This window comes from Pelmatolapia mariae, linkage group LG5, assembly GCF_036321145.2.
Source record: "Pelmatolapia mariae isolate MD_Pm_ZW linkage group LG5, Pm_UMD_F_2, whole genome shotgun sequence".
Taxonomy (NCBI): domain Eukaryota; kingdom Metazoa; phylum Chordata; class Actinopteri; order Cichliformes; family Cichlidae; genus Pelmatolapia; species Pelmatolapia mariae.
Window position 1 is genome coordinate 11865706 of NC_086231.1, and position 26759 is coordinate 11892464.

The window sequence follows — 26759 nt, forward strand, 5'->3', positions numbered from 1 at the left end:
CCCTGAGCAAACCTTTCAACTTTTTGATAAGCTTCCATATAAGATGTCACATCATGCCTTTTCCATCTTCAACTGTTCATCACAACTGTAACAAACATGTGGAAATAAACAGGAAACTGGTTTTTTCCCCCAAATGTTTATTCATTTGATACAAGTATTATTTATCACAGCAGCGATGCCAAATCCATTTCACGTTTGCTGATGATGAGGGGGTCCTCTTGCAGCTGCATTAATACACTCCTCAGGAGATTAGAGAGAATTCGCTGCCTTGGATTATTTTTATTAACAAACATCCCTGTGGACCGGGCTTCCACCCCTCTAAAGTGCTGCAGAGACACATTCTGGTTTAACGTAATGAGCATTCACGCTGGGCTGATTGCACTGAATGATGAAAGTAAATTATTTGAGCACTGAGCCGTCATCGAAGGGCTAAAAACTTGGTTTTTAAAGAGTCTTTAGGTTACAGGATTCACCTGAGCTCCAGATTCAGCCACCAACGCTTCAGCACACAATTTGGGTGATCAGGAATAAATCACCACAGGTGGCCACAGTTTCTGTCGCACACAGTGGGTCCTGTCTGCCCTGTGGTGACAGCTGTAAAAGTTGCACGTAATTTAAAGGCATAATTATTCACCTGTTGTGTTTTCTGTTGCAGATTTACAAAGTTTTACCACAAATCTGTCCAGTAAATTTAAATCAGGTTGTAGCCCTGTTAGGTTAACTCAGTACAGGGCCAATCAGTCTGCCTCTTTTGAATCAAATATGATTCAAAAGACTTTTGTTTTGTTTTGTATCATCAGCAGACTTAGACTTAAAAAAGCTGATGACCTTCATGATGATTGGACAGAAATGGATCTAAAGCACAGAACTTATTGGCCAAGAATTTTGAAAAGTAGTGAGTCAGCATTATCTGCTCTCAAATGCTTTCTTTCACTGCAGACTGAATATTTTTGGGTTTTCTGCTGTCAGAAAGGACAAATAATCTGATAACATCATGACTCAGTAATGCTTAATAATTGTATAGACACGTGGACTATTGTTAATTGCTAACCACTCTAAGCCACATGCTGAAGCGTTGGCATACTACCATACACAAACCGATGAGCTCAATGTGACATACTGTCATGTACAATAACAAAAAACATTCAGATTTCTTTAGGCACTATCACCCAAATGGGTATGGCACAATAAAAACAAACAAAAGTCTGGACACAAACATTAAAACAGAGGAAAAAACAAATGTTAAAGAATCAAAATCAGAAACCAGGGTCTGAAGTTAATCCTGAAGGCGAGCTGAGCTCTATGGGGCTGCACTTCATCCACAAAGCTTTAGTGCTGAATGTTATTTGTGTTTAATGTTACACAGCACTGCATGCTTGGAAGGAAACAGTTATATGAGCAAGAATAATCTTCCCAAATACACTCAGGACAATAATAAACCGGTTACAGATCATCTAAAGCCTTGGTTCAATCAAACTTCCATAGTTTGTGGCATTAGGTTAACTATTCCCAAAAGTACATGTAATGTTGTAATGTTGATGTCAACGCATTATCTGTAGTTTACTTGTGAATGGAAGGATTATTAGAAATGATCTGGACCCTGGTCAGTGACGTGAAGAGACCGATGGACCAAAATAAAATCAGGAAAAAAAATTGAGGATTTACTTGAGGTCAGAAGAAAATGTGATGTGAGATTAATTTAAGACCCTGCGCACAATCAGAAGCCGAGCTGCTCGTCGCTGTGCATCCAAGTTGCTCTGATGTGGGGCAGTACAGACGTAATGATGTACGATAAACCTCAACAGCAGGCTGCTAATTTTAAATTCATGCTGCACTAAAATGAGAGACTGTGAGGATACCAGGTGAGAACATTAATGTTATTGTTCATTTCCCTTTAATCCAACTGTAGTGCAGAGCTAAGGAGAATTCTGGGAAACTGTTTTCATCAACTGTGAGTTAAAGGAGCTGGGATGCACACAATCAAACCTTATTTCCTCAGCGTTCCACACAGATGTTACTTGCTTCACGCACAGCGCCTAAATTTATTAGTCCACCTCCCAGCATAAGGTTTATGCCACAGCTGCATAAGTAATCAGTATTGGTAATTAACAAATTTGTTCTTTTATTCATTTCTGTAGCAGAATGTGCAAGTTTTTGAATCAAAATATTTCTAATGCTAAAATATACTTGTTTTTGTTATCCATGAATTTGTAAATTTACTGTTTTACAAGAACAAAATTAAAGCATGATATATTTTGATTAAGATGCCAAATTAGAGTCATTTACATGCATTTCTGAACAGAAAAGCTTGTGGTTGAATGTTGATTGATTTATTTCTGACTTCCACTCACAGCACTCCAGAGTGCCGGCTCACATTTGGCTGTAAAAAGATGAATTCAGTTTGCCTCATAAATAATGATATAACTCTGATCTAATGGGGTTTTTTTTAATAACAGGTGGTCTAATAAATTTATTAAACACTGTACATCACATCTCCCTCCATTATACTTTTCCCACCTCTTATTTCTGGGGGGGGGTTATTTCTCCTAAACTTCTCATTGCCCCCTCATGCCATCATCAAATAAGTGTGCACAAACAAACAGCTTGATGAAAACACACGTAGTGTAGTTTGTAGCTTCCTATTCATTTAGCTGCTCTTCGTTTTGTGCTCTGCCTCGTGCAAAATATTTCGCCCGTTTGGTCCAAAAGAAGGGGAAAAAAAGGAGATAAAGATGTTCAGAATCAATCTAAACTGGGATTGTTTCATGCTTATAGAGCTCGTGAGAGAGAGGGGTACAGTCTGAAGAACTGTGGAGACAACTGGGGGAAATGCAATGTAGAGAAACAGACCAATGAGCAGAGCGCCAGTTAAACCTCCACTGTTTTGTGCTGCAACAAACACTTTTGCTCTCCAGTCATTTCTGTCTGTAATTTCAATGTGATGTTTGATACTCAACAGAAAAATATCTGCAGATCAATAAGAAACAAATAAACTTTTTTTCTGCTTTCAAACTCTCAATCCAGGAAGTTGACTTTTTCTTGAACACACTGCATTGGTATTTTGTTTTAATTTAATACAAGGCATGACGATGAGTTAATTACAGACAGAGACAACCTGTAGGTGTGTTTTGCAGCTCAGTTGTGAGGAAACTGGCTCAGCAGAGCCTGTAGGCTCCATGTTAAAAAGTCAGAGATGATTTAAAAGGAAAGTTTGGTCTACTCCATACTCAGGACTGGTGAAGCACTCTCACACCATCGAAGTACTGAAATTAAGAGTCCTATATCCACAAAATGCAACTTCACCATCGAGCAGGGGGCAGGAATCCATGGTTGCTCCACAATTTCTTCTCACACATTTTTAAGTGCTACTTTTACGAGCACAAAGAACAAAAATTAAGCCAGCTGGCTGTCCGCAGATCAGCCAGAAGAAAAGCTCACCCGATTCAGTTTCCCGGTTTTTATCCGTCGTCTGTCTTTTAAGGACAAAGTAACCAGAAAAGACAAAACCTTAAGGTGCCTAAGATTGTCCAGCATGTTTCAAAGGGCAAACAGGGGTCGCCATTTTACCCCACCTGTCCTCGAGTCACTCCAACCACAGCAATACATTAAAAGTTAAAAAAAGCAGGAGGGGAAAAAAAAAAAAAAAGCAGAAACAGCAATAAAAACAAAAACTGTACTTGGATCTTTTGTTAGTGATTTTTTCACATCTTGGGGGAGGGCCTTCACCACAGTGCAGAACTGGTGTGTCGGTCATGTTGCCATATTGAGGACAGATTGTGTCATTCGACGTGGTCAGACGATGGGTTTGCTGCGGTCGATGGTATCGGCTTTCTTCAGTTTGCCCTTACTGAAGGTCTGGATGGAGCTCAGCAAGGCAGCACGGCCTCCTCCCGCTCCATTAGAGGAGGACAGAGGAGGAGGAGGACAGGAGGATGAGTCCTGTAAGGGGGGAGGAGGTGGCGGTGGAGGTGGAGGGGCAGGAGCAGTGTGGGATCCTGGGTACGAGACAGAAGCATAAACAGGAGGAAGTGTTAGAGAAAAACAAAGGTTTCAGGGAACATTCCTCTGCAGCTGATTGCACAAAGATGCTCTGGAATCTGGTTCTGATCTGAAGTAACCTGGAAAACTTTATGGATCTAAAAGAGCTTGGAACGCTAAACAAGGAAAGGTCTTCCATATGATCATGTTTCACCTAATTATTTCCACATGAACACTAACCTGCCCACTGTCAGTTTTAATGGAGACACTTAACACTGGCAGAAAGTAAACCAGTTCCACAAAGAAACACAGTAAGACTGAAGTTTGGGTATCCACGACTATAATTTGTATAATATTTGATAATTTATAGCCATTTTGCTCATTTCTAATAAGCAAAAGAAAATTTTCAATTGAGTCATCTAGAGGTACAAATGTATTTTTTTTTGTAAACTGGGACAAAAGTTTAGTACCAAAGGGATTTTTGATATTTATGGTTACTTAACTGGCCTGTATCTGTTCACATTTTGGTTATTCGTTTCTCTTTTAAGTTTATCCATGAATCATTGGATTACTTTGATACTTAAGGAAACCTTTTATAATTGTTGCCACCTTTGAAGCATAATTTAAGTCTTTCTAGGTGTGTGATTACAAAAGACATCACTGGGAAGAATTAATCTTTGCACTGAATCTAAAATATACATACCTATATGTCACAAATGGAACACATGCCTCACAGCTCTAATTTATACCCGTTAATACATAACTTCTATCACATAAATGCATTTTATGTACTTTATTTAGATACTGTCTTGATGATATTTTATGTGTCTAAAGAAAAGATGGACGCTGTTTCCAGAGAGACTTTATCTTTGTGAAAGCAGCAATCTCAGATATTACTATGACCAGGCTGAACTCAATCCATCATCAATTTCAATGGAACAACTCTCAGTTCCTGACACTACTCGGACATGTTTTCCCCAAATACTTGTGAGAAACACAGTCTAGTGGTTCTTAAAATTAATACACATGTAGTTAGTGAGGTCTCTTTTGTCCTTTTCTCTATACAAACGGCTCCAATTAGAGCAGCAGTCATGAACTTCAGTACCAGCTTCTATCAGAATGAAATCAGAGAGTTCTAGAATGCTCAGCTGAAGTTCCAGAACCTCCAACTTCATCCACAGCAACAGAATTCCAACCTCTCTCTGATTGGACGACTCTTACAGCAGTGCATTCTGGGGCTTTTTGGCCTCGTTTTCCTTTGTTTCCTGAACATTGAACTGATGGTGAATTGAACTCAAACCCGTTTCGCCTCTTACAGCTGCGCCATTCTGCATCCCCAAGCTCTGTGAAAGCCAGGGATTACAGGCAAAGAAGCAAAATGCTGGGAAGCGTTAACATGTGGGTAAAGCGGAGGCCAATAGCCGTGACTGGAGTTCGCCAACTCCACAGTGAATAATCCGTGAGATAATGAAAGGACATCCATCAGTCTGACAGATGGCAGCCGACCTGGAGAAACCGTTCTGTGCACTCAGGGTGTTTGGGGATGAGATTTTCAGTGACATTTTTTTTTTTTAAACATAAAAATCCAACTGTAATAATTTAGCGAGTGCAGAACCTTTTGTGGCGACTGATTTTTCTCCAGGATAGCTGTGTGACAAGATGACTTTCATTACGTTTGGCAACCACAGTGACCTTCAGGGATTTTTCATGTAATATTCAGATGACTCTTCTGTTAGCGTCCACAGCTACACTCTCAGTGAGACCACATTTCACGGTTAAATCGACAAATTTGAACTGAAATCTGTGACCACATGTTGTGCACCCGATTTAAGTGTCACATTGTTTCAGTTATTAGGTTTTGTAAAGGTTTGTTACTGTAATGAGCTGGAATGTTTAAAGTTTAGTTTTTGGTTTTTTTAAATTGATCACAAAATCGTACAGTTTACATCAGTTTTAATGGCACCTGTCATCACTGACAATGCCACCTCCTACAGAATGCGTCTGACCAACTGACGACAGGTTTGTACCATAAACAGTATTATAAAAAAATAAATAAAAAACAAACAAACAATAATAATACTAAAAAAATAAGAAATTAATAATTAAAAATTGACCATGCTGCCACAGCGGCACCCATTGTTTTAGTCTAGTTACGAAGGCTCGAGCTGATTCTCATTCATTTTGGTGTTTAGAAGCCAGAGATGACAAGTAAAGGAAGATAATGGTTCTTTCTGACTATTATGATCATCACAATTTACAAAATGGACTTCATGTTTTATTCAGTATGACCTGAGACTACCAATTGAACCCATTAACTCCTCAGGAAAGACCCATTTCCCCCGTATACATCCATACAGCTGCCTTTTTTTTTTTTTTTTTTGCAACCACACAAATCGCCGCCTGCTGGCCTTGACAGGTTTAAGGGTCTTCAGCACTGACTTGACCTCTCAGACCGTCTGTGGTTTGGAGAGACCTCAAGCCCCTCTGAACAGTTATTTACTTGGTTTAAATAAAACTGATGAGATGTTTTTATTGCTGGGCCTAAAGAAGGAGGTTTTGGCCAGTTATATATGCATAATAAAAACACCCATTTAATCCAAAAGTTAGTTTCTTTAAGATTGCTGTGGACGAAGAATTATCTGAATATGTAATAAAAATTAAAAAAAAAGATACAGAAAAACCTTAAATAAAATGATAGTTTTTTGTGATCTGCAGAAGAGCTGTGTAAGGCAGGGAGGAAAAGCTATGGGGGTAAAATGAAAAGACATTTCACAGCTAATGGCACAGAGAAAATTCAACTAATACCACCTCACAAAGTGTTGGACTGATGATGATGAAAAAAAAAGTGATACCTCACCCTAACCAAATAACCATCAGACAAAACAAACAAAACAGACAGACAGACGTGCTCTAACAGACTGACCAGGCAAAGCTGACCAATCACAATCTCCAATGAAAACAGCCGGTCTAAGTCAGGAAGGAGTTTGACCGCCTGTGATGTTTGGAAATCATTGCAGATTGTGAGGTTTTTTTAAAGATGTGCATACACCCCCATTAACAAGTTCTTTCATTCTTCATTTCAGGACTCAAACCTATGAGAGCAAGATTAGCCAATAAGATACAGTGATTACATAAACTCAGTTTGGCAGTTTGGTTTGAAATGATCAAACGTTGCTGATGTTTCTGAATCAAAGACTTTTTGACAGCGTAAAAAAAAAAAAAAAAAAGATAAAGGATTAATGGACATGAGTATAAAAGTCTGGTTACAAATAGACCAAACAGTTTAAATCAATCTCTTTCCTTCATTAGCGGCCTTCATAAATGTGACCAGGTCTTGTAACGAGGAACTGGGGTATACAACAGCTTTAAAAAAAAAATTTAAAAAAAAACAAAACACCGGAGACCTTCATCATCATTGACATCAGAAATCTTTTACTTTACCCAAAGACACGGTCAGAATGGAGCATGCTCTACAGTGGAGACAGCACAGGAAGGAGAGAGAGAAGGAGATGACGGTTATCTGTTCAGTGGACCAATCAGCATTTACACAGTATCACCAGGACGAGAAGGGAGAGGAAAGCAGAGAGGAGACACTAACAGCAGGGAAGGAAGCTGGTGTTGTTTTTGTGTCAGCAAGTTTTGCTGCTAAGTTGGTGACATTTTACATTTTTCTTGCTGCTCTGTATGATGTACAGTTTACAGATGTATGTCTTGAACCAAGTTTAGATTAAATATATTTCAGAGAAATCTAGATGGCATAAAGTGCCAGCGCAAACCGGGCTTTGCTATTAAGTAAAAAAAAAGGGGAAAAAAAGCACAATCTGGGTGCCAAGTGTAGAAATGGAGAATACCAGAAAGGCTATGTCCATCTTCTAAATACAGTCTATGGTTTGTACCAAAATTAAAGAACCTTCCTCAAAGTGTTTGAAGGTCTTATGGTTTTCTTTTGTCTGCCTGTCCATCCCATTTTCTTTCAAACGAGGCTGAGGTATTAAAACTACAGTAAAATACTAAAACAAAAAAAAAATTGTTTAAATTACACTACGTCTATAAAGCTGTTTTTCAAGATTTCCATCTGCAGTAAGATTGAAAGGTGGGAAAACACCTGCAGGTCCTCTAGATGCTGCTTGAAACTGCTCCGATCCCCACAGTGCCGAATCCAGCTTTGGTTTCGGACAGTTCCCTTCTTCCTATCTGAGTGGGATAAATATATTTTATAGCTTATCTTATATTAAGGATAAGTGGAAGAGAATGGATGGATGAAAAGCTTAACCACCTTGATAACTGAGTTTTGGGCGTGGCTGTGTTGACTGACAGGTGCTCTGACACAGGAAGCTATAGCAGATCAGCTTCTGCTGAACCTATTTCAAGTCATTATAAACTAACCCTCTTCATTGTGTGTGTTGCTGGTGCCGTTTGTGTGAAACAGACCATCCCAGAAGCTTGTGGTTCAGTTTTCAGATGATGAAACTGTGGCTACATCAATATTTCATACCACTGGGGATGGACCGACACACAGCACGTAGATTTTTCTTTTTTTAAACAGTAAGAAAAATACAAAATTTTGGCAGATTTAAAGTTTAAAATATGAAATGAAACATCCAGGTTTCCCACCCTGCATTCACCTACCTAGAGACAAAACAAAGTCAATAAGATGTACTACTACTGCAGAGACAGATACCTGCCTGAAAACCACACGATGAGAGAAGAAGTGAAGAGACAGAGACAGACATTTCAAGTTAATGATTAGTCTTTATAATCAAACAGGCAAATTTCAGATGAAAACTGTTATTGATGTGAGTCACAGCACAGCCCTGGCTGATTCTCGTCACAGGGGGGCCCGACACAGTCTGTCTGACAATGTCCAAAACAAAGAGACAGGTGGGAGAAAAACAGGCAGTTAAAGTGACAGCTGTAAAGACAGTCTGACAGACGTACCTGTGGTTGATGGGGGAGTGGGGGAGGAGGGGCATGTGGGCGGGGAACTAGCTCCAGAACCTGAAGACGGGACAAAGAAACCCCTTTAATCATCTTTAACTTGAGAGTGACTCTTAACTTTAACATCTCCTGGCATGTTAGAGGTTAGATGGTCTCTTTAACAGTAACAGATGAAAGCTGCATGTGCCATCACAGCCAGCCTCACATACTCTGTCCTAATTTCCTGATCTCATTAACAGATGGCGGCGGCGCTCGTGTGCCAAGAAATGCCTCTAACAGCAGCGACCTACCAGAGTTATTGTTGTTTCGGACCGAGACATCTTCTTCATTTTCATAAGCTGAATGTCTGGACTTCTGCAAACATAAAAACATAGCTGTGTGTTTAATTCTGGAACGATCTGTAGGCTGTGTATATCAAATGTATTTCACTTCAGACAGAAAACAACAACCCGTTTTCATCACAGAGGAAGTGTTAAACTTTAATTAGAGCTGCTGGTGCGTGCTGACCTTCCTCGCCAGGATCTTTCTCTTCTTCTTCTCCTCCTCTGAGCAGTGGTGAGACTGAGCTCTGGTCAACCTCCTGTGTTGGTGCAGCTGCAATCAGACAGTCATACAGAAAGTTATTTTCAACATCAGGAAATTTCTCATAAAAACTGGCCACCCTGTAACACTGCACTTAGACGTGCTCGTAGATCTGTGTATCCTGTATTTCTGACGCTGAATATTCTTGAACAAATTAAGCAAATAACACCAGAATAAATTTGTTTTTCTGGGTCACCCAAGAGTTTTGAGTCTTGACTGTATATAACAGATGGACATAGCCAACATTACATCATCCACTGGCAAAACCTTAGAAGCCTCAAGCTCAAGCCTCAAGCATTTGAACATCAATTTGTATTCATTTAGACTTGAAGCTAGCGACTCAGGCTATAAACTCATCAGGATAAAAAAGATCCCCCCCTGCTGGCTGTTAGAAATAGTGCAGGTTTGAGGCATTAAAGCATCTGTAAGTCGCATCCATCTTTAATATACAGTCTATAGCCATAAACTGATTTCACCTTATTTGTTTCACACAGAAGTCCAAAATGTTTACAGTGATTTAAGAGACACCAGGTGTATGATTCATGTCACAACATGTCAGCCTACTAGCTGAACTTTACTAACAATGCTGCTCACACAGCTTTTTACCCCATGTTCTTCTCTTCTGGTGAAATCCAGCCTGGATGACTGTGACCAAACTGATCAAGAACAGATTCACACTTTTTCAGGTCTCTCTTAAATCTTTCCTCTTACTCATACTGGTCATACTTTCCTGTGTGCTTTTAATGCAAGTGACGGAGGGTGGGGAAAATACAGAGTCTTTGTTCCCGTAACAGTCTGTGTTAATCAAATCAAGGCAAGTTTCTACAAAGTTGCTGTCTTAAGCTTGAAACTTCCTCTTTTTGTGTCTACCGACAGAGTGGACAGACTTGGAAATATTCTACCTACATTATTAAGGATTATGGGAAATACAGTGATCTGTGGAGCATTAAGCCTGAGCTAAACCGCAAAAGTTTAAAAAAAAAAAGAAAAAAAGAAAAAAAAGAAACAAACAGCAATGCAGAGAAATTATTGCTCAAGTACTGTGGGAGGACAGAAGAATGTTGACCCACCAGTCTCTGCTCCTCTAGCAGCCTTTTCTCCAGGCTCTCCTTTGCTGCTTTCAGTGCTTCCTTCAGCCTGCCGGGGACCTGGAGGAGGATATTTAAGATATTATTTATTTTTATTCTTCATCTTTGTTGTTGAACGAACTCACGGCAATAACGTCAAACTGAACCTCTCACCTTAATCTGGAGCTTTTCTGAACGTTGAAGCTGGACATCGCTGAAAAGCCTGGAAAACAAAAACTTTGGCTCAGAAAAATAAACCTTACACTTCTCTTTATTCAGCTTTTATGTGACTGTCTGCCGCTCATAAACACAAAATTGAACAGGCAGTGGCTGAGGCTTTAGCTCTCACAGACAAAGCTGTGTACCCAATGCGGCCACATGAGGATGTCCAACTCTCGCTGACATCATACAGAGCCAAGAGCAGAACCAGAATGTCAGTGATGCAGTAGCTCACCCAGTTCACAATCCCTGACTACTCAAAGGCTATTGTAATGTGTGAAGTACAAAAACACAGCACAACACTTCGTTGTCACTAGTTGGCTGTATTGCAAAAACAAATGATATTAAAATCTACTGAGAAGTAAAAGAGGGTGAAACAGTCAGCACAAATTAATCTCATCCCAATGTTGTAAGCGGGTGTAACAGGACAAACAGACAGTGGCCATAACATGAGCTCATCAGTCCTTCAGGCAGTCAAGCTAAAAACAGTCTTAAACTGAGTGTTTATAGCAGCCTGACATCTGAACCCTTGTCTCACAGGGATTATTTGAACATATGCTTACCTCATTATCTAAAAATAAATAAATAAAAGGCATTAAAAGCCATGTATCACACCATCTGTATAAAAGCCTTATAAAGTGTTCTTTTCATCCTCTCCACTGTAGGTTTGTTTCACACAGAAAAAGCGTAACTGAATTAGGAGTAATTTAGCTGGAAAGTCCTCTCCCACTCATGTGCAAATGTCACAGTCCCAAAGAGGGCAGGCTTGCATGCTTTTGAGGACCCTGAGAACTATACCAGCTGGGACTTTGGCCCCTGACAAGTTTAACAATGTCAACAAGTCAGAGACAAGAAGCCAGATGAAGGAAGGCCCTGGTTCTCTGGCCTGATGGTGGGGAAACAATACTGTAAGACAACCTCATTTTACAGAAACTGAAACAAGGTCATCTGTCCGCAGACAAACTGCTGATTTATGTGAATCTTTAAATTTGGCAGATTTCTGCAGCTTCTCCTATAAATCAGCAGCTGTAGTGACACGATGGAGAGAACATGCATTTACAGTCCTTTTTTGGGTTTGGATAGACATAACTTAAAAAAAAAAAAAAAAAAGCTCCTATGTGCACTTGGGGGATAACAAAGACTCCCCGAGGGCTTTCAAGCTTTGCTTTACTTTAAAAACTAAAAAGAGGTGAACTCACGGCGTCTGCATGAGTGCCGACACTGTTGGCATCCCGCTTTTACAGGCTTCTGTGGACAGAATGGACTGCAGCACCGACACTGAAAAATAAACCATCAAAGATCAGCAACAATAAAACTGCAATTGCTCCATTTAGACATTCAGTCTCTACATATTAAAATACAGGATGTGTGTGTGTGTGTGTGTGTATTTACAGACCCACAGCTGTGGAGGGGGCAGGGGGGTACTGCTCAATGGGCACGCTGTCTGGCGGTCGGCCGTACGTCATCTCGTACAGTAAATGTCCGAAGCAGAAGACATCAATGCTCTCTGTGGTCTGCCGTGAACACACAAACAGTTTCTGTCTCTCAAACCTTCAAACAACAGTTTGTGGATCATCTGGCACACGTAGTTTATTTAGTCTCTCAGTTCTTAATAAATCATTTCAGAGGTCACACTAACTACAGCAATGACAAAAAGAATCTCTGTGTTTAGGTTTAGGTCTTATTTTAGCCTCAACTAATCAGGCCAATCCAAACTCAGTGTGTGCACATACGTTAATTTTCCTGAACTGGGTGAAGGCAGGTCGCAGTGCAGAGGGAACTCCCAGCATGCCATTCTCCACATCCATCAGTCGACACACGCCGTCATCGACAAGAACGTTAGACGTGTGCAGGTGACCAAAAAATATACCAGCGTCATGGAGGAGCTTTAGTCCCTGGATATAAACACACAGATAGTCACACAGTGTATGTATATATATGTATGTGTGCATACATATGTGTGTGTATACGTATATATGAGTGTATACGTATATGTGACTCTGTACCTCCAAAATCTGTCGGCCATACAGTTTTATGTGTGGGAGCTCGAGGCCCTCTCTCTTCTTTGGATTGCAGTACTTCTTCAGGTAACTCTCCCTGGGCTTCACCTGGACAAAGGAAGATTTTTGTTTGAACTACTTTTGACCAACTTGACAAACACAGCTTGATCAAGCCTATTTTAAGGAAACACACCAATGCAACGCATACAGGAATCCTTCCTCATGCAATAAAAGTCCCATAATGCAACCTGTGTGTTCCAATATGATGAATGTTATTCTGTAAAAAGCACACCAGCGATGTTTTATTTTAAATTTAACAACTGATGCTGCTCAGCCATGGCTTCATATCACACAGGGAGACATTTAGGAGTGTTTAGTCTACTCAGGGTGTTTAAATCAGTTTCTCCCTGTCGTTCCTACGTCTGACTTCCTGCCTCCCTCACTTGTTCTGTGTAGCCTGACACAGCTTCTGCAAAAAGTAGACCCAACGCTACTTTAAGCACAACTGACAGGAGTTGTCTTGAGTAGGGCGGAAGCAAGTCAGGTGTTATTCCCGGCACAATTTTAATGCAGGCAGAATCTGACAAAACTGCATTTTTTGACTTTGGTAGAGGGATTATGGTTAATAATTGTTAATATTTAATAACTACTAGCAGTGGTTTGTCTTGTTGGTTTCACACATTGTAGTTTGACTTACTGGGAAAATACGAATAGTGCAAAAAAACTATAAACCACGTGTATATAGAGATAAGTGGTTCCATCAACTGTGACTCGTGAAATCAGGCTGAAATTTCAGGGTGCCTCTCTTTGGTTCAGATGCTGTTCGACTACCTGAAAGTTTGACTGGAGCACTGAAACACGAGCACACAGACTGTTTACCTTACAGATGTGGTCTCTCAGAGAGCCCTTCTCACTGAACGGCCGGATGAGCAGCGCTGAAGACTCACTGGTGCTAGAGAACAACAGTGGACAGAGATATGGGATCTGTCGAGGAAGAGGAGTTTAATCACTTACAGGCGATAACTGGAAACATATGCAAGTCTGATCAGGTGTTTGTCTGTTATACCATTTATAGTGAAGTCAACTTTGCCATTTATGTGCAAAGCTGGTTAGCTTTAGCTGGATTGTCAGTTGACAATTCATCAGAATGAACAGTTTCTAAATTGATCTAACAAATTAAGGTACATGATCACGTCACTAGCTAGCTCTGATGTCACAGATTGCTTTGTCTAATTCTTGGACAAATATGTGGTGCATACGTACAGACAGGCTGGTCAACAGCTTTATGGCTGACTGCAGGTCTTTGTCTGACAGGAACTTATCAGGACCCAGGTCCACCTGCACACACACACACACACACACGTTACCCCTCCCTGCTGGGTGATACTATAACATCACCTAATTTTATTCAATCATTTGATCTCTTCTGAGCTTTTGAGGGAAGAAATGTCACTTAATAGTCACATTTTTACCAAAAAAGTCATATGTAAAAGAGCAAAGTTTTTCTTGTTTCCACATATTTTTGTTAAACTCTTGAAAACTGTTTCTGTGTACTGTCTTCTGAACTCAGCCAGTACCTTATAAAACAAAATATTTTGGTGATTACAGCATGTGCTATCTAATGTAGATTATTTGAATAATGCATTTCTGACATTCTTGCCATCAGTTTGGAGGCTGAGACACTGAAATATGAAGGATTTAACTCACGAGTCATAGATCAGTTTCCAGAGGTCAAGAGCAATAAAGTCACCTTAGCAGACTTACAAACACAGAGAGATGTGGCAATCTCCATCTCTCCAAAAAGCTTTTAAAATGTAATTTATGGTAAAGTTAGCAAACTTTTAAACCAGTTTTCATATGATTTGATTGGCGATTCTATACATGCAGCTTTACATGCAGTTAACCATTAAAATAAATATTTATGATAAGTGCTTCCACAATATAACTCATCAAACAAGGGCCTGCAAGAGCTCCAAAGTCTTTCAAGTTGTCTGCAGTGAAGAGGCTTTTGGCAAAAGATGATATTTAGCCACCATTTATATTTAATTAATATTTTTTAACTCATCATTTTTCAGTGTCACAGAAATTCTTTCTGTTTTACTCACCCAGCTCAGCAGGTACCTCTCTTTGGTCTGCTCTTTGTTTTTGACTAAAAAATATTTCTTTCTGATCCTCCAGCCTGAAAAAAACCCCCACACAAACAGAAAACAGGGCCTCACTTTAACTGTAACTCAGCCAATAAGAGTCAAACATTTAGTCTAATATACTAGGGCTGGGTATCGTCACTGATTTCTAGAATCGATTCTTTCCGATTCACAAGGTCCCGAATCGATTTGATCCACGATTCGATTCAATTCGATTCGAATCGATTCGATTCAATTCGATTTGAATCTGGGAAATTTTGACAGTCAGAAATATTATAATTCAGATCAGTACATTTACATATTTTTGTATCTATAAAAAGGAAGCTGACACACGCAAGACTTTATCAAAGGTATAAGCCTCACAGCAGATGCCGTTGTGTCAAAGTAGCTGAAGATAAAACACAAAAAAACATGAAGGTGGTTTTCCTGGCCTGGGATTTTATAAAAATATTCTGCAGTACATCAAAAACGAAAGAAAACCATTAATGAACATATGAATGTTACCTCTGACGTTACAGCGGTTTTATTAGAGACAGAGCTAAGCGTTTTGCATTTTGCATAATTTTAAAAAGTTTAAATTTGTTCAGTATTGAACGACAGAAAGTTTTCTTTTCGGAAGTATGTAAAAGGGAAAAAAACAGCGGCTGACAGCGCTGTAAACAACAGTAGACTTGTGCGTAACAAGCAAGCAAATAATGCAGAAAACAGATTTTTAGACGGGAAACTGTTCTTGAAGTACAGAGAGAGAGAGAGAGAGAGAGAGAGAGAGAGAGAGCTGTGCATGAAGTGTGATTTTATGGTGGTGGCAGCAAAAAAGTAAAAGTCAGAGTGAATTCATGACGATGTTTATGTGAAGCGTAGTTTGGATCTTCTTCTGCTGCTGGTTCGGTCAATATTGTTTGGAGAGAGATCAAACTAACAGCTTTAGAATGCGCAAAAAGGGCGTGAACACAAAGCGCGGACCCGCCGACAGATCAGAATCAGCGAGCTGTCGGCTTTCAGCCCCGACCGTGTCCGTGCCATCGGGTGAGAAAGGCGCAGGTCCGCACTGTGTGTTTACATCCTTGTGCAGAATCCGTGTTCCTGCTCTCATTTACTGTCTTAGCTGTTTGGTGGTTGTTGAAATTTTGTGAGGTTTCACCTGAGATTCTGGCATTTCGGGCAAAATAAATTTATATTAAAAAATCGATTCAGGATTTTAATGAATCGATTTCACGTTATCCAAGCCAGAATCGATTTTAATCGATAAATCGATTATAAAAACCCACCCCTATAATATACTGCAGGCACCTTCACGGGCTTCCTCTCACAAATAAAACACTGAATTCATATCCAGCTTTACGCTCTCATAGGCTGCACGGATTTTGTTGCTTCAGTCGTAACTGACTGGTTTGGCCGGTCACCGTTAGCAGAACAATTATACTTTTAGTTTCTGTGCCACCCCCTAAAATTCCTCCAGCTTCTTAGCAGTTAGCATTTTCTCATAGTTACATTTGCAGCTGTAAAGGCTAAAGCGATCAAGTTAAGTCAATTTAAAAACAACAAGGGTGCACCTTAGTGCTGTACAATCAAAAATGAATAAAACACAGGCAAAAATACAGAAAAACAAAACAAGAAAAAAACAAAATACAAAAGAAACATGTCAATCCTCAATTACACTGAGCTTACTCCCTATTTATCAAAAAATAAATTAAATGAATGACTTCAATTTATTCAAATAATGGCCGACACAAACCCATAGTTACTGCATTTTAATCTAAAAGAAAAAGTGTAGGAGGATTAACATAAATTGACAATAACAGATGTCAGAAGCTGGATGGAAGGTCTGAACAAACACCACCAACCCCTCCATGATCATCTTAATTAGAAAGGAAAACAACGCTCTAAACACTGCGGTCACAGCACTCTATTCACTAATGCTTTATAACTGAATCAGTCCGATTTCTTTTTAATGTGTCATGTGACTTAAACTTACCCATGTCTCTGAGAGGCTCCAGGACCTCCCACTTTGGGTCTGACCTGAAGAACATGGAGACCTGCTGCAGGGCAATTTCTGAGAGAAAGAGAGCCACACAGTACACTTTAATGAAACTAAAGACTCCTTAAATTACATTCTCTCTGAGTATGGGCTCACGGCAGCTGCAAGTATGAGTTTTCAGACTACAGCCATTGTGGGAAATATACCAAAACAAACAAATCTTCATATGAGGAGTCAGAAAATAAACTGGGAAGAGACCCATGACAAATTTGCTTCCTTTTACTTCTGAACCCGTATATAATTTCGATTCTGTATCTTGCAGGATTGCAATCTAGATGTGCCATTCAGTTTTTAGTTCCTGCTGCAGTGTTTCCAGAACCTCATACTGTAGTGATCATACACACACTGTGAAAACACCAGCCACATCGACACAGCTGCCCAAATACTGTACGTGACAGCTGTTCCTAACAGTCCGTTTAATGTCATCTGCTTCCCGGTATATCAGAAAGTGGGAATGATGAGCAGGTGACACGACAGCTCTCACAACTAAGACAAATCTGATATGAACCCTGCTCACTGGAGCTCATAAAGCTTTAAATGTGTTTTATTATTTTTATTCGTTTTTTACGTGCATGACCCCTAAGCTGATACTGACGCGTTACATCATCTTGGATTTATCGTTTTTGTGTTTCTGGCTTTTCTGGTGGCAGCTGGGCGGGAGAACTCAGAGAATCTGATGATTTCTGAATCTTCAAAAGAAATCAACAATGACAGAAAATTGTTTCATATGCAATAAATAACCAATCGTTATGAATCATGAACGGCTGTATTGTAAAGTAACGGATGTTGCTTCAGTCATTGTGTGTTGCTGATCTTATCACATTAACCGCATGACTAAAGTTTAAAAAAAAAAAAAAAAACAAGAAAAAAAAACAGCAACATGTCTCATGTTTCGTCTCTTTTGAATCACTCTGTCGCACCAAAGTCAGAATATGTTAAAAACTACAAAAATGTATCTGTCACAAGACCCTTTCATGCATCTCCAAACCAAACCGACATGATTGCACCTTTAAGTCCCATCAGTCACATTTTAGAAACCAACCTTACTTTTGTAGGTTCATACCTGCATATGAAAACAAAATAATAAAATATTCATTTTTTATATAGTGTCCTATTTTCTGTTGCTTAACCCTGGGTCCTAATGGGACCATTTATGCAGCTAAACACCATCAAACAGGTGAGATAAAGGCTGTGTAGCATGTGTTTGTTGTTGGTGGCCAAAGAGCTTTTGCGAGCTCTTTTCTGTCTACAGCTAAACACAAATCATCTTCTGGCATCAAATCAGCTGAAACCGTTTCACGTTTTATTCGAGAGGAGGGGGCTAACAGGATCATTTAGGAATGTGTCCCAAACATCCACTGAATCGCCAAGCTTACGGACGTGTGTGAAATCCAGTAAACGGAGAGCGAACAAACCTGTGTAGTTGGCAGAGTAGTTGTTGGGGTCCAGAAACTTCTTGACTGGGAGGGAGCTGCAAAGCAGAGGATGCTGGGTAATTGTGTCCAGATAAGTTTGCAGACCTCTCTGCCTTTCTGCAATGAACTCCCGGTCCATGTTTCCAATGAGCTTCTTAGGAGGGAGAGGGAGGGTGATGCCGCACACCTGAAGAGGAGGACAGAGAAAAGGGTTCATATTTTGATCAACAGGCTTAAACAGATGTTTTTTCTGTATATTGGAACACTACATGAAAGAAAAATCACAGTCACTGTGTTTTCCACAGTTCTTCTGCATGCTGACTGAAGACTGGGGACTGATGGGACGTCAGGGTCAGAGTGAGACCAACGGAGAGGAAATGAGCATGCAGAGCCTCAGCAGAAAAACGTTTAACTTCCTGTTATCCAGGAATTATATGTCTTTACTCTGAGACAAGTAACAACCATATCTTCAGCAGTCAGATACAACCCAGCTCCACTGACTGTTACATTCAGGAAGACATGATAACTGACTGAAGTGTTTAGTGTTATTATTAGTTAGAAATGATCTTTTCTTCAGTCTGTTTCTGTCAGGGAGAAAGCTTTGAAAGGCAAACTTCCTCCATGTGCCAATATTTGCTGCTCATGTTCTTATATGTATTGCATCACTGTATATTGCAACATAGAAATATGCAGAGCCAAAAAAGCAACCACAACATAATCTGATCAGCAGAAGCTTTGCAGACTGAGCACACTGTGGTTTCCCAAATTTAAGCATTGTTCTACTTTATCTGAAAATGGAGGAACACTAGATTACAGAAACATTTAATGTGAATTTTACATCCATAAAACCTACTTACTGTATGTGTCTGCACTTCCACTATTCTCCATTGCTTTTATTTCCTCTCTGTGTGTAGTTGTACACTGCAGACCTGTGGCATTTTGTCTCTGTATACTTTCTAAAATTAAGACTACAGCTGCGCATTAATAACAATGAATCAGTGCAGAGATGACTGCCGGCCTCTTATACCACCAGCCGAGGCTTCTGGCAAATGTAAACAGCAGAGTTTTGAACCGGACGTAACCAACCGTCTCTGAGCTTTCACGCACAGGAAGAAGATTGAGCAACACTGTTTTAGTGGCTGTATGAGTGTCTAAATACAGGCCATTTTAAAGGCACTTTTAGTCTGTGGACTGCTGCCATTTTTAAAAAAACTCGTAGCAAAAGAGTAACAAGTCTCTCACATATTACTGCTGCTCATTTCCACAGCTGACTACTGTGAGCTAATGTGATGTCTCCAAGTGTGTTGTTTCCACGACGTTCATGCGAGCAGCATAACGAATTCAATGTTTAATCTGCTCAAACGTCAATGAAACAATCTACATACCGAGTCAATCTCTGTGTCTATCACAGTGATACTTCATTCGCGGTCATGCAGTTCATGACTGGAACTCACCATCAGGCTGTTGTTAAGAACGTCAAAGTCACTGTAACGTCGAATCACCTGCAACAAACACACACACACACACCTGTCAGGACTGCAGCGTTACAGGTCATCAAGATTCTTTAAACGCTGACTTTGGAAGGCAAAATGTGAGGGGAGCATATCTATCCTGCCTTCTTTAAAGTTCCTCCAAGTTGCACAGCTTAACACTAAAAACATTTTGGTTGGATATTCCCAGCAAGCTGTGAATTAAAATCATAAAAAGAAAACTAAACTAATGATAAACAAATGATGTTTTTAGAACTCCCTTTTTAACAGGAAGAGAGCTTCAGTAGATCCAGTTGGGCAGGAAAGAGAAGACAGAAGAGTAGCACAGAGAGAACCAAATCAGGAGTATAAAGAGGTGTTCGGTGCATCACATGAAGTTTCCCCAGCAGTCTGAGCCTATAGCAGCGTACCTAAGGGATGCTCCAAGGTCACCTGATCCAGCCCTACCCATCAGCTTTTTCAGAGGGAAAGTAAGAAAGAATCAAAACTAGGAGCGGGTTCCAAAGAAAAGGGGCCTTACTTGGTGAAGGCTCTGCCTCCCATTCTACTTTTAAATACTCTAGGAACCACAAGTAAACCAGAAGTCTGAGAGCAAATGCTCTCCTGGGATAATACGGTACTTTGAGGTCTTTAAGAGATATAGGATCTGATTAGTCAACACTTCGTATGTGAGAAGGATTTGAAATTCATATCTAGATTTAACAGGGAGCCAATGAAGAGAAGCCAGTGTGGGAGAAATATGCTCTCTCTTTATAGTCTCTGGATCAGCTGGAGGCTTTTCAGGAAGATTTTAAAGGAACACGATAATAAAAAATGACTGCAATTCAGCCTAGAGTTAACAAACGTATGCAAAATGAGGTTTTCTTTGTCACTCTGAAACGGGATTTTTTTCAATTTTGTACACATGACACAGCAGTCCTACAAGTTTGTTTAACACATGGGTTAAAGTAAATATCCGGCAACAATAGCAACAATTACTTCTCTTCTAAATCACATTTATTTTACTTCAATTTTCTGCTAAAGACTAAAACAGACGCATCAGAAAACAGAGAGAAAAAAAATGCACAGAAACAAATAAAAACCAGGATGAAATAGCAAACGCAATCTAAACGTTTGTGAGGGCAGCTGTAGTACAGTATGTGATTTTCAGCCTGATGTGGATGTTGGGCCATTGATTCTCCAGGTGACCAATTTGAGGCTGTTATTAGAAGATTTACCTGCCAGCTGTTGTCTAAAGACACACCCCTCTGGACTCGGATGATGTACTCCTGAGAGACAGAGAAAAAATAGAAAATAGAACCATTGTTTTATTATATAGTGTAATTGTGTAATTTAAAACAAAAGGCAGAGCTGAGAATAAGGTTTCACTTGGATTACATTTAACCTTTTAGAGTCACTAAAAAGAAGAAAGCAAGCAAGAAAGAAGGATGCAAGGAATTCAAAATGAATGGATAGATGATAGATGGAGGAAGAAAGGAATAAAAGATGGAAAAGGGGAAGGAAGGGAAAAGAAGGAAGGAAGGAAGGAAGGAAGGAAGGAAAAGAAAGAAGCAAGGCAGGGAGGTGGATGGATGGAAAACAAATAAGAATTGAAAGAAAGGAGGATAGATGGAAGAGAGGAAGGGAAAAATAAGGAAAGAAAGATGGATGTGCATGGAAAGGTGAAGAGTGGAAGGAAGGAAGGAAGGAAGGAAGGAAGGAAGGGGATTGGTTAGGTTAGTATAGATGGATGGACAGGTGAAGAGTGAATGTGAAAAACAAAAGTTTCCACCAAAGCCAAATTGGAAGCAGGATAATGATTTTAATGAGGTTTCATGTTTTAATGATTAAAACTGTTACTAAAATCCACTCACTTGCACCAATGTAGTAAACAGTAAATAAAAATTAATAAAAACACTTAAAGAAAACAAAATTGAACAACAAAACAAACAACTGTTGCAGCGAGGCCAGCTGTGCAGGAAAGGCACCGTTAAAGGAGTTCACACATGTTGGGTGAATCCCCTTTCTGTTTCATTTCCACATAAATGATCCAGATCAGAGGATCTGTCTGCTCATGCCATCTTTGTCACAGATCTTTGCAATGAAGCTGCTGAGCAAAATATTATCTCGACCGTCAGAAACGATGGACATGAATATGAAAACGGGACCGAGCGTGTAAACCCTGCATTTTCCCCTCTTTAATCCTCTCAGTCCACTCACCGTCTATTTCAAGCTTTCAGAGCTTCAGATTTCTGCTGCAATCGTGCATTCATGTGAGCCGAGCAGCTTCACAAACAGCTAAAGGCCTGAAATCACCGCCGTCCAGCTGATGTTTGTTAATACAATCTCTCATTTTGGAGCTTCATGCCACTAAAATCAGCTCCTCTTTCACCGTTTGAACTGCTGTCTTTTTATCTTTTCTTAAAACCTTTTGTTTCATAAAGTAAAGCCACTAACATGAGGTCCACAGAGGTGGCCAGACCGATGACTTTTATACACAACTGCTGCAAAACCAAATGTGTTTTCTTAGTCGATGTCTTTATAAAATGTTTTATACTCAGTGACGTGTACAGCTTCCAAATGTGTATATCTTAGAAACCAGTCAGGATAAATGTGAACTTCCTGTTCTTGCCTAGCAAATATTGTGTTCATACTAGTTTTCTGAGATATTACATGGATAGGTTTCAAAAGGCAGAACTTTTACTTTTTTACTGTTTCCGTTCACTTTCGTTTTTGTTGCTCAGATTGGATAACAAAACAAGGTGATGTTGAATTATATCACAAATCTTTGTCCAAAGCGAAAATAAGACGAAAATAAGTTTTCAGATCACTGTTGAAGAACAAACAAACACGTGTCAGTTTACATTCGCATTAGCAGAAGTAGGATGATGAAAGGAGGAAATACCCTAAAAGAAAACTGACATTTCTTATTATTTAACAGCTGCACTGAATTATACTTTGTGCACTGAACCATTGTAGCGACCTTGACTTGATTTATTCGGGCTATGATGTTTGCAGACGACACTGTGATCTATAGTGAGAGGAGGGAGCAGGTGAAAGAGAGTCTGGAGAGGTGGAGGTATGCATTAAAGAGAAGAGGAATGAAAGCCAGTAGAAGGTGGATGAGTTTACTATCATCCACACAAGAGGTGAAGCAGAGAGTGCAAGCAGGGTGGAGTTGGTGGAGATAAGTGTCAAGGGTCATTTGTGACAAAAAGACAGCAGCAAGAGAGAAAGGGAAAATTTACAAGACGGTTTTAAGATCTGCTATGATGTGTGGTTTGGAGATGGAGCCACTAAGAAAAAGAGAGGAAGTAGAGCTTTCGGAAGCAAAGTTTAAGATGTTCAGATTTTCAATGAGAGGGACAGAGGAACAAGGATGGACAGGACTAGAAAAAAGGACAGAAATAGGTACTGCCAGAGGGGCAGCTCAGGTTGAAGTAATAGAAGAGCAGAGAATATTAGTGGATGCAGTGAAAGAGGACATCGAGAGGGACGACAGAGGAGGATGGCAGGGATGAAGGCAGGGATGATCCGCTAAAGTGGGGCAACCAAACATTTTCCATATAATGTGTATTTAATCAGTACTTATATTTAAAAATGCAGTACTTTTTCACTTTGGCACACTGTTAAGTGCAAGTGACTTGCCCTTTGTATTTAGGCACGCTCAAAACAGATGATGGTATAACTTGCCCCACTTTAGCTACACCACTCAATGCTTTACTTTTCTTTTTTTAAATAAAGCCAATTTATCAGAGTTTTTCATCCATATATACAAGTGAAAATTACCAGGACTGTGATAAAAATATTTCAGCATTTTCTTTAAGTAGGGTTTAAGTTATTAAATGCATTTTTGTTAATCTAATGGCCAAAAATAACAATAAAATGAATACACTCCTTTTAAGGCAGTTAACACAACACTGTGCCTGTTGTAGTCGCAGACCAATAATGCCTAATCACCCCAGATTTTTTTCCAGAAATAAAGCTGTTATGAAATTTTACAGCAAGTCTTTAAATTCCCTGGATCTTCTAATTAAGGTTGTTACCACATCAGAATTTCACCTGCACATTACCTGCCGGAAGAGCTCACCATAACGAAATTATTCACATATCCACAGAACAGTAAAAACTTTATTTATGAGATGATTTGTCTCTTTTTTGCCCTAATGAATTAGACCCAGAGTAGTGAATGGAGGTGGAGAGAGTGAGTCTATAACCACAGATGTAAAAAAAAACAACAGTTGCACTGACTGGATTGTGTCAGGTGCTGTAACACCTGCCAAATGAGACCATAAAGCTCCATAGTGCACACTGAGACTTTATGATGTGCATCATAAACATGATTTAAATAATTACATTAAAACAGAACCCTGCATCTAATGACTTCTTCCCATTGCATGCACTCCTGTAATGCAGTGTTGGAAACATCACTGTAAACGAAACCCCATGAGAGACTGGAGCCCATCAGTGTTTGTTTCTGTGTAGTCAGCTGTTTGTAATTGGTGATAGAGCAGAATGACTAGCAGTACTTTACTGCCTGAGCACAGTGCAGTAACCAGAGGCCTGTCCTCTCAGAGCTGCATTAATTCTGGAGCTGCTTACATGTTGGGAAACTCTGGAAAGGTCTTGTGACAGTTCTGGCATCACACAAAGAGCAAAACATAGCTTTAAACGGACAGAGAGCTGCTTATTTTTGTTTATTCTCACTGTGGGCTGAAGAATGAGGGAAAACAATAACCCCGTGGATTAACAGATATAAATAAATACGTGAAAACAGGACGTTAATGATTAATACTCACATCCAGCTGTATTGGTGCCTTCAGTGGAAGACATAATTCTGTTTTACAGTGTTGACATTAGCGTGCTAAGCTAACTGGCTAGCTCAGCTGATCGCAGCCGGACTGTCAACAAACAGGCTGCCATGCACCCATTATCGGACAACCGCCACAGTTCAACGACACCAAGTTTACTTTATTCACCAACGCTTCTCATTGTAACGCTGCACATTTTGATATAACGTAACATGGGCATTGCTTTTTGCCTCTAAATCTTTGGCCTCTAACGCCATCAGACACCGCCCCAAACTCCAATGAAAAATCCGATAATTTTACAGTTTCTGTGGATTTCAGCAGTTGCTTAATAATAATCACACATTTTATCAGCTTACATATACGCAGACCCACGCTCACTTTGATCTGCTCTAGTTAACTTGTCAAAAATCACATTTTTGTTTTTCAGCACTAAAAAAAATGCAGCTGAAGAAAATAACTACAGAATATAGTTGAGTTGTTATCTCAGAGTGACTGCATGCCGAATATTAAATTAGCCCATTAAGAACAAAAAAACAAACCATCAGCCAACGAGTGTTGCTGTTTCAACAATAATCTAAAAACGCAAAATATTTTAAAGGACTTTGGTATATAACTGAAAAACGGGGACCCGCATAATAATGAAAGCGATCCTCTTGGGGCAACCAGTGTCAGTGCTCCACTGTAATCAGCAGAAAAGCTTACCAAAAATCAGTGACAGGAACAGTTTGGGAAACTACACTAAAACGAAACTAGTCTTGTCCAGCGTGTCCGATAATTGAACTAGCCACACAGCCATCGACTTAAAAACGCCTCCTTGTAAGAAAAAAAAAATCCCGAAAACTAATATTTTTAGCCACAGCAGCACCGAGGAGTAAGTCATGCCGAGGAAACATTAACAACGATTTTACTGTTGAAGCCGCGGGCTGTCAGCGGTGAACCGGCGGGGGTTTTCGGTTAACACTTACCGTGTGGGACTGCAGGTTCTGGCTGGCTTCGATCATCGCCGTCAGGGGCACTGTATCGTCCAGTAGCAGGCTGCCGGGGGCCGGCTTCTCCAGGAAAGACATCCTGGAGGGTTAGCGGTGGAAGTCCTATCTGATGTCAGTCTGTCACCGCGGGGAAGACGAACTGCGGAAACCCGAGAGAAGACAACCAGCGAGTTGATAGCCTAGCTTGGATATGCCGTAACCAGGAAGCGCAGCTCGGAGCAAACGTCACGCAGATTCCCCGTTTTAATTGGATATCGAGAAAACACGTATAGAAGCTTCGTCGCCATCTGCTGGTTTGGAGAAGAATGGTTTCTCAAATTATTTCCAAATGATAGTTATTATTTTGCTTACTTAGAATTTCTAACTAACAAAATTTTGGTCAAAATTTATCTAAACAATTATGTTTGTTTTTTTCTTTCATTTCTTCTTTAAGCATTTTTATTTGTTATTAGTCATATACACATTCATTCAACCAACATTTTTTAAAATTTGCCTTTAAATGAGTTAGTCTAAAATGTCAAAAAAATAAACAATGAATATCAGGTTGAAGGATAGACATAAATCAGATAAATAAAGTAATGGAAATAAAATAAAAATCTACAGCCATCTGAAATAAACAATATTTAAACAAAACCATAAATGAAAAAAATGAAGTCAGACACGTACAAAAAAAAGTTTTGTGCCTTTGAAAAATTATTTAATCAGATTTAACTATGACCACTTGATTAGAGTTTAATTTAGAAATGCTTTAAATAGTGCTCTGCCAGTGTACACTCACCAGCCAGTTTTTTAGGTACACGTTCAACTGGTTGTTAATATAATTATCTAATAAGTCAGGTAGGCATGTAGACATTGACAAGACAACCAGCTGAAGTTCAAACTGAGCCTCAGAATGAGGTGAAGATTTAAGTGACTGTGAAGGTGGCATGGTTGTTAGTGCCATACAGGCTGGTGTTCTCACAAACTGGTGATCTGCTTGGACCTTTCTGTACAACCATCCAAGCAGCGGCTCTCTGGGTGAAAATGCCTAGTTGAGGTCAGAGGAGAATGGCCAGATTTAGCACCAACTGAGCATCATTTAAACTCTACAGTCCAGCTGTTGTTGACCA

At 39.8% G+C, this 26759-nt stretch overlaps 1 protein-coding gene across 5 annotated transcripts; it reads right to left on the reverse strand.

The window, feature by feature from the left end:
* Nucleotides 1-105: 105 nt before the first annotated feature.
* pxk (PX domain containing serine/threonine kinase) lies at nucleotides 106-25838 on the reverse strand. Of its 5 annotated transcripts, none has more exons than XM_063473683.1 (19): nucleotides 25627-25838; nucleotides 21089-21139; nucleotides 19836-19883; nucleotides 18382-18568; nucleotides 16904-16981; nucleotides 14890-14963; nucleotides 14048-14122; nucleotides 13664-13768; nucleotides 12791-12892; nucleotides 12518-12679; nucleotides 12181-12298; nucleotides 11984-12062; nucleotides 10740-10788; nucleotides 10569-10646; nucleotides 9424-9510; nucleotides 9207-9270; nucleotides 8917-8976; nucleotides 7420-7448; nucleotides 3887-3995 (listed from the first exon to the last, which is right to left on the reverse strand). In XM_063473683.1, exons 1-18 carry the CDS (start codon nucleotides 25726-25728, stop codon nucleotides 7432-7434), a joined length of 1536 nt encoding a protein of 511 aa, XP_063329753.1. In that variant the 5' UTR covers nucleotides 25729-25838; the 3' UTR covers nucleotides 3887-3995; nucleotides 7420-7431. The 5 variants fall into 5 exon arrangements, 3 of the variants coding, with proteins under 3 accessions (XP_063329752.1, XP_063329753.1, XP_063329754.1); XM_063473684.1 differs by having other exon boundaries at nucleotides 3898-3995; nucleotides 7383-7448; XR_010093917.1 differs by having other exon boundaries at nucleotides 3905-3995; nucleotides 7420-8663.
* Between the last annotated feature and the right edge of the window lie 921 nt (nucleotides 25839-26759).

Excerpts from the sequence above, each read along its gene's own strand:
- pxk (XM_063473682.1), bottom strand. The coding sequence starts at position 25,728 with ATGTCTTTCCTGGAGAAGCCGGCCCCCGGCAGCCTGCTACTGGACGAT. Across the intron at positions 18,569-19,835 it reads TTCTTAACAACAGCCTGATG|GTGTGCGGCATCACCCTCCC; the intron begins GTGAGTTCCAGT and ends CCTCCTCTTCAG. Across the intron at positions 12,299-12,517 it reads CCCAGTTCAGGAAAATTAAC|ACCACAGAGAGCATTGATGT; the intron begins GTATGTGCACAC and ends TGTTCACGGCAG.